We start from the raw sequence: 13,721 nt of genomic DNA on the forward strand, positions 1-13,721 counted from the left end.
GTTGCATGGGGGCTAGTGATGTGGTGTATGTGTGTTTTTGTTGTTATTGATGTTTTACAATTAGCAAAGCATAGACTTACTTTATGAGACCTTTGTGTGATGGAAAAGTGTCTATGTACTATTTGATATTTACATAGCACTAAATCTACCCTAAATTGACCAGTTGATAAGCAACAACATAATCTACTTTGGAAAATATGGCCACCTTCTGTATTAAAAAAAGGACAAGATAAAGATATGCATAGCACTCCCTTCTCCCAGGTAGGATTCCCAGATTAACTACACAGGTTTAAACTATTTGGTGAGTCCACATTAAAAACTCTCACTAATGCATTTTCTCTATTTAGTCCAAGAATACAACTAATTAATCATTTAATGAAATGGCACAGTAAGATTTACAACAGAACATTTCAACCGTAAACACATGGCATTTTTCCATAAATATGCACATCTTCAATAGAGGAGAGTAAATAGATCTGAGGATTATGCAAGAGGGGCCCACATGGGGTGAAAATGTATTGGAGGCTCAACTCACAACTCTGAAGCTGAAGGACCTTTGTTGTCTTCTAGAGTTGTCATTGCACTGCTAATATGCTGCTCTGTTGTATCTTTCTTCTGGGTGTTCCTTCCTGCTCTCTTCTGAATTTATCTCTCAAGGCTGATTCAAGCCAATTCAATTTCAGTCTAATGGAGTATAGTATATAGAAGCTTTCCCTGACAATGGTAGGCTGATGGCTCTTAAATTACAGTCACCAAATCCAGTAAACCAAACTCAGGCAAATTAGCCTTAGGAGAAGATTAGATTTTTCATTTTTTGTGTACTATACCAGGGTCAGAGATAAAATCTGTCTCTTAGAAATGACTATGGAACCAAGGGCTCTGATAATTTTACACATTTCCAAAATCTTTCCTGACTTGGCTGCTAATTAATTTTAGCCAGAAAATAAGAAAGACTAATGAGGCAAGGTCAATGGTCTCCACCTACCCAGCCTGAATACCTGGCCTAATTATACCTATCTATCAGTAGCAGTCAGCATCAGTGTTCAAAAACACAATAAAACAAAAACCCTTCAGTTTTCCTACAGAAGTTATTATCAAGGATTACTTGTACTGGAGAAGCAGCACAAAAGACATCCTTGAGGACATGAAAAAATCGCAAAGGAAGGGACTACATATACAGTGAGACTGGGAATAGATGAGACTCGGCCAAGGGCTGTATTGGTATTCTCAAGATAATTAAAAGCATCAGAGAAAGTTGATCAGTATGCTGGGGGATTCCTCCATGGATAATTTATGGAAATCCATATAAGAAAATCACACAGAATGAGCAGGTGTGTAGGACACAAAGAATAGCCCTCACCAGGATTCATTCACAGATCTGTTAAAAGGAGGACACAATCATCTACCTCACAAAATGAGTCTTAAACAGCCTTGATTAACTATCTTGAATCCTAAACTTTTATCCTCCTAAAGAGTAGATTTCTGTCCTATAAGTATGAAATGTACTATATAAACTTCGTAGTGTATGCTCACTACCCAACTAACTATATGCTACCAACGAGCCAGAGAGAACAGGGTTGACACATTTGCAATTAAAAAAAAAAATTGACGAATGAGAGTTTCTGTATCATGTATAAAAAGCATCTAGCTGACCTTATACAATTTGGAAAACTACATTAAATCTTGTAGACCAGGAAAGAACCATCTATGCTAATGAACTATGTACTACACTGAAATAATGAAGAACACACCTGAGCTCCACAGATCACTTAATATTCAGGAATAAATTTCAAGATCTTTTTATGGCATTTTATTTTTGTTTTTTAATTGATAGAAAAGTCTAATTTCTCATCCTCCCTCCCTCCATTCCTTCCTTTCTTTTTTCAACTCCCTACATCACTTTCTTCTTTCCTTCCTTCCTTCCTTCCTTCCTTCCTTCCTTCCTTCCTTCCTTCCTTCCTTCCTTCCTTCCTTCCTTCCTTCCTTCCTTCTTTACTTCCTTCCAGGGAATGAAATGGTCTGGGGAAATCTTTCGACAAAGAAATGCTGAGATCTATCAAGATATCTGGAAAAGCATACATGCACACATACATGTGATACTTCCTTATCCCAAAGCTCCAGACAGTCATCTCTCATATGCATCAATGTACTCAAGCAATCCAGAAGTATTTATGTTCTTTATGAGACTGTAACAAATGTGCCCAATTTTATTTCTTTTTGCTGCTTTTGTTTTCCAGCTATGAATGTAGCTACCTTTTATGAGGAGATACATCTCACTGACACATTTTATAAGGTCAGCTAGATGCTTTTTACACATGATACAGAAATTCTCATTTGTCAATTTTTTTTTAAATTGCAAATGTATCAACCCTGTTCTCTCTTACTATTCAATAGTAGACTGTTTCACAGGTTGTAGCTATACTAGGCAATGGTTCAAGCATTATGGAGCTAGATCAGTCACAACAAATTATGCTATTCACCTATTATGTTTACCTTCATATGACGGAAACAAAACATGAATGGGGTACCCATAACTAATTACAAAGGGAAGGAAACTAGAAAAAAGAGAGGAGATCACATATGGGCACAATTCTGGAGGCATTATCATCTTTTAAAACTCAATGTTTAGACACTTTAGGAATTTCTTGTTTTGAATCATTTTAAGTGGAATATTTCAACTATTTCTTGTCACAACCCTTATTTTTGTATGACTTTGGACTGTCTTATGGGTGCATCATCCGGGTCTTGCTCTTAGTAGGCTTATGTTGAAATAAGAACTATTAGACCATGACTCCCACCCAAAATGCTATCTCAGTGCTTTTCATAATTGATATATTTATTATTTAGTGCTTTCATGACTTACTTCTTAGAAGCATTAAGACACAAGCCTGTATCCTTAACTTTATTATAAATGGCACTTCTAAGCCACTTGTTGTCAAGACAAAATTTTATACTATGTACATGTAAAGATCTTTTCAGGGTTAAATTAAATGATTAATATATAATATATTTATAAATTATCACAATACAATATATTTTTTCCTAAAAAAAGTCAGCTATAAATCTAATCCCTTGGCATTTGATTTTGATACCTCTTAATCTTTTCTTACAGGAGTCAGCAATCAAACATTGAAACAAAGAGCTGAGTACACAGGAACATGAAATATAGTGAATGATGGCATATGTCAGATTCACAGTTCAAGATTCAAAAACAGAATGTTAGCTATATCACTGAAGTTTAGTCTACCTGGTTATGTGCTCACCTGTAAATTAAAATAACAAGCCCTTATTCATTCTTAGTATTCTTAATATATCAGAACTTAAAGAGAACTTTAAGAATATTTAGTCAAGTCCTCTCATGTTAACATATCACAAATTTGGAGCTAGAACAGTCCTAAGAAGCAATATAGTCCAACCTTCTAATTTTACGGAGGGAAAACTGAAGCCTATTGAGGCTAATGTAGCAGAGCCAGAATTTGAATCCAGATCCTCTGACTCTTTCCAGCATACCACATTTCCTACCCTAACCCTTTTGGGAAGTAATTAAGTACAAGACTTGAAGTCAAGTGAAATTTCTTTACAATCATCTTCCAGGATCTGTCCAAATCATTTCCACTTCATTATTTATTTTGGTAATGAATATTGCTCCAATATGTAATAATATAGGGGCTATCACCTAAGCCATAGAAATGTTTTTCCTACAAGTGATTGGGTTGGTAATACTATTTGGCATAATACATTTTGAATTTTTTCCCTGATTCCACCTCTCTCACCATAATTTGAAGGTGAATCTGAGACCTGTGGTCAAAACTTTAGTCTTTGTTTTCCAGATGTCTTATGGCAATTCCTCATAGCACACCAACAATGTAATTGAATTGGTAGCTTTCCATGTGCCCTCAATTGTTTTATTATTTATGATATGATGATGTAATATTATGACAGTATTAATAATACCATGATAATATATTATATGTAACATATAAATATATGTGTATTCATGTTTAAATGTTGTCACCACCACAGTAGAATATTAGATACTTAAGGGCAGGGATTATTTTTGTTCTGTTTTGTCCTGTATTTCCCATGCTGATCATAGTGCCTTGCTAGTACAAGGTGGCTTAATGAATCTTTTGTTGGACTAATCTGGATGGACTTCTCTCATTAAGATTTAATTTTCTTGGGGACAGCTAGGTGGAGCAGTGGATACAGCACTGGAGTCAGGAGCAGCCTGAGTTCAAATCTGACCTTGATACCTTATGCACTGGATACTTACTAGCTGTGTGACCCTGGGCAAGTCACTTAACCCCATTGCCTAGTCCCCCTACAAAAAAAAATAAGTATTAAGATTTAATTTTCTTATGGGAAGAAATTATTTTGCTTTGTCTTTCTATCCTAGCACTCACCACTATGCCAGACATCCAGTAAATGCCTATTGGTGCATATTGGGCGGATTCTATTAAACGGTGATTCATATTGACAAAGTGGTGCCATTTAAAGAACAGGATATTGACTTGACTTTTTTTTTTCTTTTTAGCATAGGCCATGAGCTAAAACTATACCCCCTTTTTAAGCTTAAGCAAGGACAAAAATTATTAGAAAATGCAGGGAACACATAACTGAGGAAAGAAACAATAAAATATAACTCTGCTAACTGTCTCTGACAAACATCATGCCTAAAGGCTACAATTACCTACTTTCATTAACTGTAAAAGAAGTTATTTTAAAATAAGTTTTAACTCTCATTCCTCACAGGACACAGACTTCTTTACTCTCTTTATGTGCTCTGACAAACATTAGTGAGACAATGTTAGGCCTGACACTTTGCAAGATTTTATTATACTAAGCAGACATGAAGGTTGAAAGTATCATAAATATTAATCAGGGTTTAATGAACAGTGGGAGGCCTCCACACATCAACCTGTACTAGGGGAAACTTTGAATTAAACACACCACTTCTTTCCCTATAAATCACTGGTGAAAACTTGAAGGTACTTGGATGCTTTGCTTATGCTGCTGCATCCCAAGTTATGAAACAGTCTAGGTGCAAAAACAGACATCATTTTATCACCACACATGGAGCTTCTACATTTTTAACCAGCTATTTTTTTATTCCTTTTAAATTTTAATTACTTCTGAAATTTTCAGAAATAATGTCTCAGAAGAATCAAGGCCTCTATGTTTTTTTCCTGCAGAGAAAAACGGTACAGGTTAAATTGGTGCAAGCTTGTCTTACATTGTCTCATTACTGAACTTACAACAATAACATAGAGGGACGAGCTGCCTTGAGTTTGAGAGCTGAGTCCAACAGTCAATGATGGATTGACTTATTGCATTTATTAAATATGTCCATTGCTAGTTTTGCCTCAAGGTACATTTACTATGTAGAACAGAAAAAGACAATGCTTCCCACCATAATTAGTTATTTCATAGGCAATACCAGCTGTATGTACTTGTGCGTGCGCACGCACACACACACACACACACACACAGGCCTCAAAGAGTGTACAGATGAAGAAAAAAATTTACACATGAAGGGCCACTCATTTTATACAAAATAATCTTATAGTGATACTTCTAATAAAGATATAGAATAAAGCTAGGAGGTTCAATCAATATATTTTTCATTGTTTATTTAGGACACTCAAGTCCTTAGTTTGTATAGCCAACCCCTTGACTGTTATACCAATATTTGCCATTGGCTATATGCTGAGATATCTATTTCCTATGTAAGCATAACAGGTTTATTTTTAAGATTAAAGCATTTGAAAAATTTTCCACAAACCACTGTCATATTCAAAGTTACGATGGTGGTGGTAGGGGGAATCTTTTTTTTTCCCCAGCAGTTGGGGTTAAGTGACTTGCCCAGGGTCACACAGCTAGTAAGTGTCAAGTGTTTGGTCTGAGGCCAGATTTGAACTCAGGTACTCCTGAATTCAGGGCCGGTGCTGTCCTCTGTGCCACCTAGCTGCCCCAAGGGGGAATCTTAAGAAGGTAAGTTGTTGCAAATGAGCATAGAATATAACAAAATGAAGGAAAGAATGAATAAGATACATTTATTAAATGTCTACTATTGCCAGACATTGAGAGTATAAATATAAGAGTCAGCCCTTGCTTCAAGTAGGGAGAGGTGACTCATGTAGGAGAGTGGTAGTTAGGGAAGGGATTTATGGCCTGGACAGATTAAAAAAAAATGGCAAAAGGAGTTACAGGTCAGTCAATTGCCTCTTCTTTTTTCTTTTTCCCAGGAATAATGGTGGTATTAATTTGATTAGAATTTCTAGAGCAAGAGGAAACAGTAGCAAGAGATTGAGGCTACCTTTGTCATGGCAAGGCAGATAAAAAGATGTCCAAAGTGGATGCTGCGATGGAAAACTAAAGCATAGTCTGTAGAAGGCCAGTAACTTGCTCTTCTCAGACAAAATAGCTCAACCTCAGTGTGACATTCCAAACAAGATTGGATTAACTCTCCTAGAGGAAGGGAGAATGTTCTCAGGATGTCAAGTCCAGAGAATGTTTTTTTTTTCATATACATTCTATTGGTTCTTCATTTATTGCATTAAGCAGCTAAAAGACCTTTTAAATAAGAATCATTTCTTCCCTTAATGAAATACTTTTGCCAGCACAAAGCCTTACTGATTTGTCTTCAAGGAAATCATGATGATTGTTCTATACCATGTTAAAAATGTGTTATTTCTAACTTTCTTGCATTGCAAGAAATATACTAATCATTAAATTTCTCAGTCATTTATTAGACTGAATGAGATGTACTCATGTATGATTTTAATGAAAGAAAAAAGTATGAGAATAATGGCAATTATCTAAATTCAGAAGTCTCCATTTAATTTAGAATATTCTGGTTAAGCTGTATAGGTCATATAAACATAAGATATTTTTAACACTTTATGATTAAATGCAGGCCATGAGCATTTTTACATTTCTGTAATGTGACATATGTGACAATCTCACCCTCAGGATTTTTGATCTCACAAATTCTAGATCAGAGATATAGAATTAAAATAGACCTCAGAGACCATCTTGACCAACACCATCCTCTTAGAGATGAGAAAACTGAAACCTGGGTAGGTTAAGTTACTTTGCCTAAGGCAACACAGGCAATGAGCAAGAGAGAGAGGATTTGAACCCATGTCTTATGGTTCCTGAGTCAGTACTCTTTCTACTGCCTTTGGGTTTGGAAACACTTGAAAAGGGGTTTTGTTTGAAGTGAAAACTGAAGCAAAGTATGCCTAGAATGAGATTGACTAAAACCCAATTTGGATCTAATCTTGTTCAGTCAATCTAGGCTCCTTTTCTCTCCCAGTAACAATTACTTGCTGTTAATACTATTAACCCACTGATTCAGCCTGTCAAGATTTCCAAATATATTAACACTGAGCAATAGAGACCTCTGACACCCTGCAGCTAGGATTCAGAACAGCTCAGTTATGCTATTGGAAAAGACTGAAATGAAGCCATAATTAATCAAAAACCCCATACAAATGCCTTGTCCATTTCGACTGTTCTTCACTAGAAACGTAATAGAATCTTAAATAGTATTTTATAACAATTTTATAAGAGTATAGAATTAAACCTAAGTTAGCTGAAAAAGACAGTCCTATGATTGGGGGATGGATAAATTTCAGAATGATAAAGTTCACTGCATGAAATTGATGTCAGTGATTTATTTAGGAATTGGGGTAGAATTGACAAAGGTGACAGGCAACACAAAAGAGATCATAAAATATAACAAATTTAACCCTGATAGTTGGAAGTCATAAACCTACAATTTTTTGAGATGAGTACTTTGGTTGAATTAAAATGGAAAATAGTTGGATAATTATCAGGATAATAATGAATGCTGAATTAATTTGATGTCCTTAAGAAAATATGGAGCAAATGAAAATAATGATGGCAGGTAGATTGGTACATGAGCCTTTTACACCCCCAAGGGTATTCTAACATTTAGAAAGGCAGTATGGTATAGTAGAGAGTAAACTTTAGACTGGGGTCCAAGTGCCATCCCTGATAAATATTAACTGTGTTATTCTGAGCAAGCATTTAACCCTTCTCAGTTTTCTAGCCTCATATTGTAAGCTGTAGTAAAGATGCCAAAGCAATTTTGGGCAAAGGTGCTTCCTTACCCAAGAGTTCCCTGTGATGATCCAATCACATGTCCAGGCTTAACCTCTTTAGTAACCCTTAACTTGAAACACAAGCTCTGCTTAGACTGAAAGACAAAGCAGAAAAATGGCTAACTTTGTTTCCCTACATGTAAAAAGAACTTATAAGAAAATATAATATTTTCTGCCAATTTACTAGACACTTTACTTTTAGTATTTCACTTTAAACTCTGCTAATTATAATTGACAAGAAATAAGAAAAATGTAATTTAGAAGAAGTTGGATTTTAGATCATTGTTCTAATAAGGCTTGAGGGTGCAAAGAGAACTTGATACAAAAGTCTTATATTGCTTTACTACTCTTATCCATAAAGCATCTATATCATTAAAGCACAACACTGATTTCTTATTTAACTTCCCCGTCCCTTTTGTTTTTTAGGTTTGGATTCATTCTTCACAAAGATGAAGCTGTACTACAGAAAATTGATCTTGAAACTCTGTCATATATAAAGACAATTAGTTTAAAGGACTACAACTGCATTCCTCAATCTCTGGCTTACACTCACCTTGGAGGGTACTATTTTATCAGTTGCAGCCCTGACAGTACTGGGGCTGTTCCACCCCAGCTCATGGTGGACAGTGTAACTGACTCAGTCATTGGATACAATGGTGATGTTATAGGTATCCCATATGTTTCTCCAGATGGACACTATCTTGTAAGCATTGATGATGTGAAAGGCCTTATGAGGGTTCAGTACATTACCGTAAGAGGAGAAATCCAGGATGCATTTGATATTCACACTAACCTGCATATATCTGATGTGGCCTTCCAGCCCTCTTTTACTGAAGCCCACCAGTACAATGTCTATGGCAGCTCAGGCATGCAAACAGATGTGCTCTTTGTAGAACTTGCCTCCGGAAAGGTTAAAATGATCAAGAGCCTCAAGGAGCCTTTAAAGGCAGAAGAATGGCCTTGGAACCGAAAAATCAGGTTAATCAAGGACAGTGGGCTCTTTGGCCAGTACCTGATGACACCATCCAAGGAATCCCTTTTTATCTTAGATGGACGACTCAATAAGTTAAACTGTGAGATCACTGAAGTAGAGAAAGGAAACACAGTCATTTGGGTTGGAGATGCCTAAAGAACAAAATTAGATAACTAATGAATGAATAGTTTTATAGTACATTGCACTTAACTCCATTCTTTCAATTTATGGTTTTTCTTTGGAAGTTTATATTTTAACCTGATGTAAATTAGATCATTTGGTGGCCCAATGGAATTTGGATTTTAATATGGCAAAGCAATTAAAATGTCTTTGAAGACATATTGATTGCAATCAATATTAGAAATAGTAGGGAATTGCCCAACTCCTTTAAAAAAAGTTCCATAGTTACATTGTAAACTAATGATTACAGAGACATTTCAAGAACATTTAGCAAATTATATATGTTATAACTCCAGAAATTTCCCAGTAACTTAAGCTCCATTACATTTTAAAGGTGATTTGTTTAGTTCTTTTATTTTTTTTTCCATTTTTGTTGTTGCTGTTTTTTTTCCTCTTTCAGTTTACTTCAAATCACAAATAAAGCTATGTGCAACCTTAGAATTCTGAAATGAAAACATTCTGTCCTGTCCACTGTTTATAATCTTTTTGTGCCTTGAAGGGAATGTCTCATGAGGAAAAGGAAGAATAGAAACAAGATAATATATTCTCATGTGGCTTTAAATGGGTGGTCCTAGGAAAGAAAAACATTTAGTCCCTCTTTAGCCAAATCTTGCCTTCAGTCATTTGTTTGACCCTCAGTGAAACACTCTTTGAAGGCAGAGGTTGGCCCTGGGCTGTGTGTAGGTAACAAAAGGTAGAATTTCAAATGGAGTGTACTACATAGCATGGAGGGGAAGTAAAACAAAGTGGGATATGGGAAAAATGCTTGCAGTGTCTTCTGTACTCAAAATGTTTCTAATCTCTAGAGTATGGGTATATTTTTATTGCAGGTTTTGTTTGGTATGTCACCTGCTTACATACAGACCTTTTCCTTCATCAGTAGCTAGTAGATCTTCATTTCTTCATTTCCAGATAGCCCAGGGTTTGGATCATATGCATCTGCTTAGAGAAAAGTGCATATTGTGAAATTAACACCAGAATGTATGAGCTGGCTAGAAAGCTGATTTTCTATTAGGCATTAGACAATTTAGAAATATGATTCAGAGAAAAAGATTGTTAACCAGTGACTTAAGCTGTGATTGATTACCCATTGCCTTTGCTATTCACCTGTATTTTCTCAAAGATTGTCTTTCATCATTTTTTTTTTATCATTGGCTTAGCCTATTCCTCCCCAACATAATCCCTAAATGCTCACTCACTAGAATGTCCCTCTTTAGTTAAAAAACTAGAAACTCTTCTCCTTTATGACAACATATAGAGACTATTATATTCTCTCTTTCACTACTCTCCATTGTTTTGTATTCTCTCTAGCTCTGTCTCTATCCTCCCCCTCCACCCTGCCCCTTTTTTTCACTCATTCTCTCTTTTTCTGTCACTCTTTCTATTTCTCTATGTCTCTCAATGTCAATCTAGTCTCTCAATCTATCTCTGCCACTGTTTCAGTCACTCTGTCACTTTCTAACATTTTCTGTCTGTCTCTATCTGTCTCGGTCTCTCTCTGTGTCTGTCTCTCTCTCTCTCTCTCTCTCTCTCTCTCTCTCTCTCTCTCTCTCTCTCTCTCCCTCTCAGTAAAATAACAACAGAGGGTTGGTTTATTGAAATAATGCCCTATTACCATCATTGCATACATGTTAAAGAGTTTTTTTCCCCCCTTAAACTTACTTTGATTAAAAAAAGCTTATGGGCTATTGGAATGACCCCCATTTAATAAAGGCAAACAGAAAAGGTCTTTTTTAAATACAAACTTTAATCTGGTTTAGATTGTGTAAAATGCTTAGAAACCTAAAATTTTATAGCGTGTGTATATAGCATCCTGCACTGCGTGGTACAGTAGATCTCTCTTTAGCTTGAGGATATTTCCTGGGAAATAGATTTAATAAACAACAGCAATCTGCTTATGTTTCTTGTTACTGAATCTGCTTTCCCTTTTAACGATTTCTCCCATTGTGAACATGAGCCATGTAAGCTGTTATTTAATGATTTACATTAGGTCTGTCTCATACACTCTTCTTCTGTAACGTACAACATGTGGATGTTCTGTCTGTAGAAAAAAGAAACCTGCTTGATAAAAGGAGAATAAACGAACCCCTTACGTTTTAAATCCTTGTGATGTCAGTCAATATTCTAATATGTGTATGCCAATGTTTCTCCTGCCAATAGCTCAAGAAGACTAGAAATTCTCATTTGCTTGAAGGGGGAAGAATAAATAGTTGAGGCATATTTGCATTCATCAGACACTGGATAACTCTGACTCTTCCTATGACCTGTGATATTCCCTTTGACATCTTATGACTAAGAACAATCTATCAGCTCATTGTCCATTGTTCAGAAATGTGCATTTTAATCTACACAAAGGACAGTCATTACCTCATCCAAAAAAATTTAAAAGAAACCGTTTCCACTGCAATATTTCTTCCTGCTGTTGACCTGAAGTGTACATAGAATGTTTTCAGTGATCATGTGCCCATCCCCCAAAAAAGCACTTCACCACAAATTACTTCCTAATACTTAAATCTTGAGTGATAAATTAAATATATTTTCACTTCAACTGCAGTAGCAATTATGTTGTCTAAAGTAATCCTACAAAATATACAAATACAAATACAAAATATCCATATAGTCCAGCAAAATATTTTTTCCCTTTAAGATATAATTCTAAGTATTGTTTTAGCATTTTCTGCTTTCTGTGTTCTAAGAGAATACTGCTATTTTTATTTCAGGTTTAATTTTCCCTTTTTCACCAGACTCGTTGAAGATTTTCTCATTACCAATTAGCTACTGATTCATTGTCCATTGCAAAACCAAGATGCTTACTCAGATGCTTTTTCTCTTTAAAGCAACTTAAATATGGGACCAACCAAGCATAACCAAAAGTAAATAGTTCAGAATCTTAAGTTATCAGGGACTTTATGAGTTACCTTGCAAGTTGAACCTCATGCCCCAACACAGAAATTCTCTTGGTAGCATCCCTGACATCCAGGTTTTCTCTGAACACTTCCAATTATGGGTAACTCACTGCCTCACAGAATAGTTCATTCTCTTTTTAAACAGGTCCAATTGTTATACTTTCTTATACTGAGCTAAATCTTTCCCCCTATAACTTCCTCCATTTGTCCAAATTCTATCCCTTAGGAACTATATAAATGAAGTCAATCTCCCATCCAAATTAAAGATCAGCAAATATTAATGGCAGCTATTGTTTTTCCACTAAGACTCTCTCTTTGAATCTAGATAATCCTGGGTCCTTCAATCATTTCTCATCAGGACACAGTTCTGAGTTCCTTGCTTATTCCATTCCCCACTGCTAGATATGTCTGAGTTTATTTATTCCTCCAAATCTATGCTCCACAGTGCTACACTGAGAATTAAGCACAATATTCCAAATGTGATTTTTTGGGGAGTGGCAGTGAATTTGTCCGCATGATTCTCACATGAACTCCTATTAAGCAATCCATCTCCCATCCTGTATATATTGTGTTATTTTTTGGATCCTAAGTGCAAAATTTTGCATTTTTTTTCTGTTATATTTTGTCCTACTAGATTTAGTTTATTCTTTTAGCCTGCCTAGAACTTTCTGGATACCGATTGTCATCAACATATTGATTAATATGTGTATGTGTGTGTGTATGTGTGTGTGTGTGTGTGTGTGTGGTTTTGTCATGCACACATTTTATGACTATGCCTTCCTTTTCTTTAACCAAGACAAAATTAAAAATAACATGTTGAAAATAGGGCCAAGAACAGGGCTTGGAGCCATTACACTAGAGAATAGCCTCTACTCTGGGTTATCAGGTCTATTAACAAAGACCCTTATCTTAGATCTGATTACCTAATCAACTATTAACCCTCCTAACTCTTACCCAAGAGGTTGTTAAAAGAGACTTATCCAAATGTTTAGATAAAGTCCTAATCCCCTATTAATTCACCATTTCCTTGTTCTAATAACTATGTCTGAAAAAGAAATAAGATTAGTTTGGCATGACTTAAGCCTTAGTGAAATCATGCTGATTCCCAACAATCACCATTTTTTTTTCAACATATATGCAATAACCATTCATTTCATGATCGAGAGATTTCATAATCCATTCTGGAATGTTACAAAGGATCAACAACAACCCCACACATCTATAGTTTCAGGATGTATTCCTTTTTTTTTTTTAAGTCAGGACATTTTCCTATCTCCTGATCTTTTAGCACCTTTCCCCTTCCTTGTAGATTACCAAGAATGGTTCACTGATCACACCTGAATATTACTTCAGTATCTTGTGCAATGCAATACATTTAGGCCAGAACCCATTTAAAGCAGCTAGTTGGTCCCTTCTTCAATGTCTATCTATTTTCCATTTTCTATTAAATATGTTTAGGGTTAAAATCTTCCTACCCTTTCTAGGATGAAGATCATTCTTTTTGATGAGAAGACAGAAGGAGCAGAGTTTTTT

General features: G+C 35.5%; 1 protein-coding gene across 2 annotated transcripts in view; it reads left to right on the plus strand.

The window, feature by feature from the left end:
• Positions 1-11,377, plus strand: part of FSTL5 (follistatin like 5) — a 948,118-nt gene extending 936,741 nt beyond the window's left edge. For both annotated transcript variants that reach the window (XM_020969711.1, XM_020969713.1), the window contains one exon: positions 8,556-11,377. In XM_020969711.1, coding sequence (XP_020825370.1) covers positions 8,556-9,258 — 703 coding nt within the window. In that variant the 3' untranslated portion in view covers positions 9,259-11,377. The remainder of the gene's footprint in view (positions 1-8,555) is intronic.
• Positions 11,378-13,721: the final 2,344 nt, after the last annotated feature.

Source organism: Phascolarctos cinereus, unplaced genomic scaffold (genome assembly GCF_003287225.1).
Source record: "Phascolarctos cinereus isolate Bilbo 61053 unplaced genomic scaffold, phaCin_HiC Scaffold_9;HRSCAF=440, whole genome shotgun sequence".
In the NCBI taxonomy this organism is placed as follows: Eukaryota; Metazoa; Chordata; class Mammalia; order Diprotodontia; family Phascolarctidae; genus Phascolarctos; species Phascolarctos cinereus.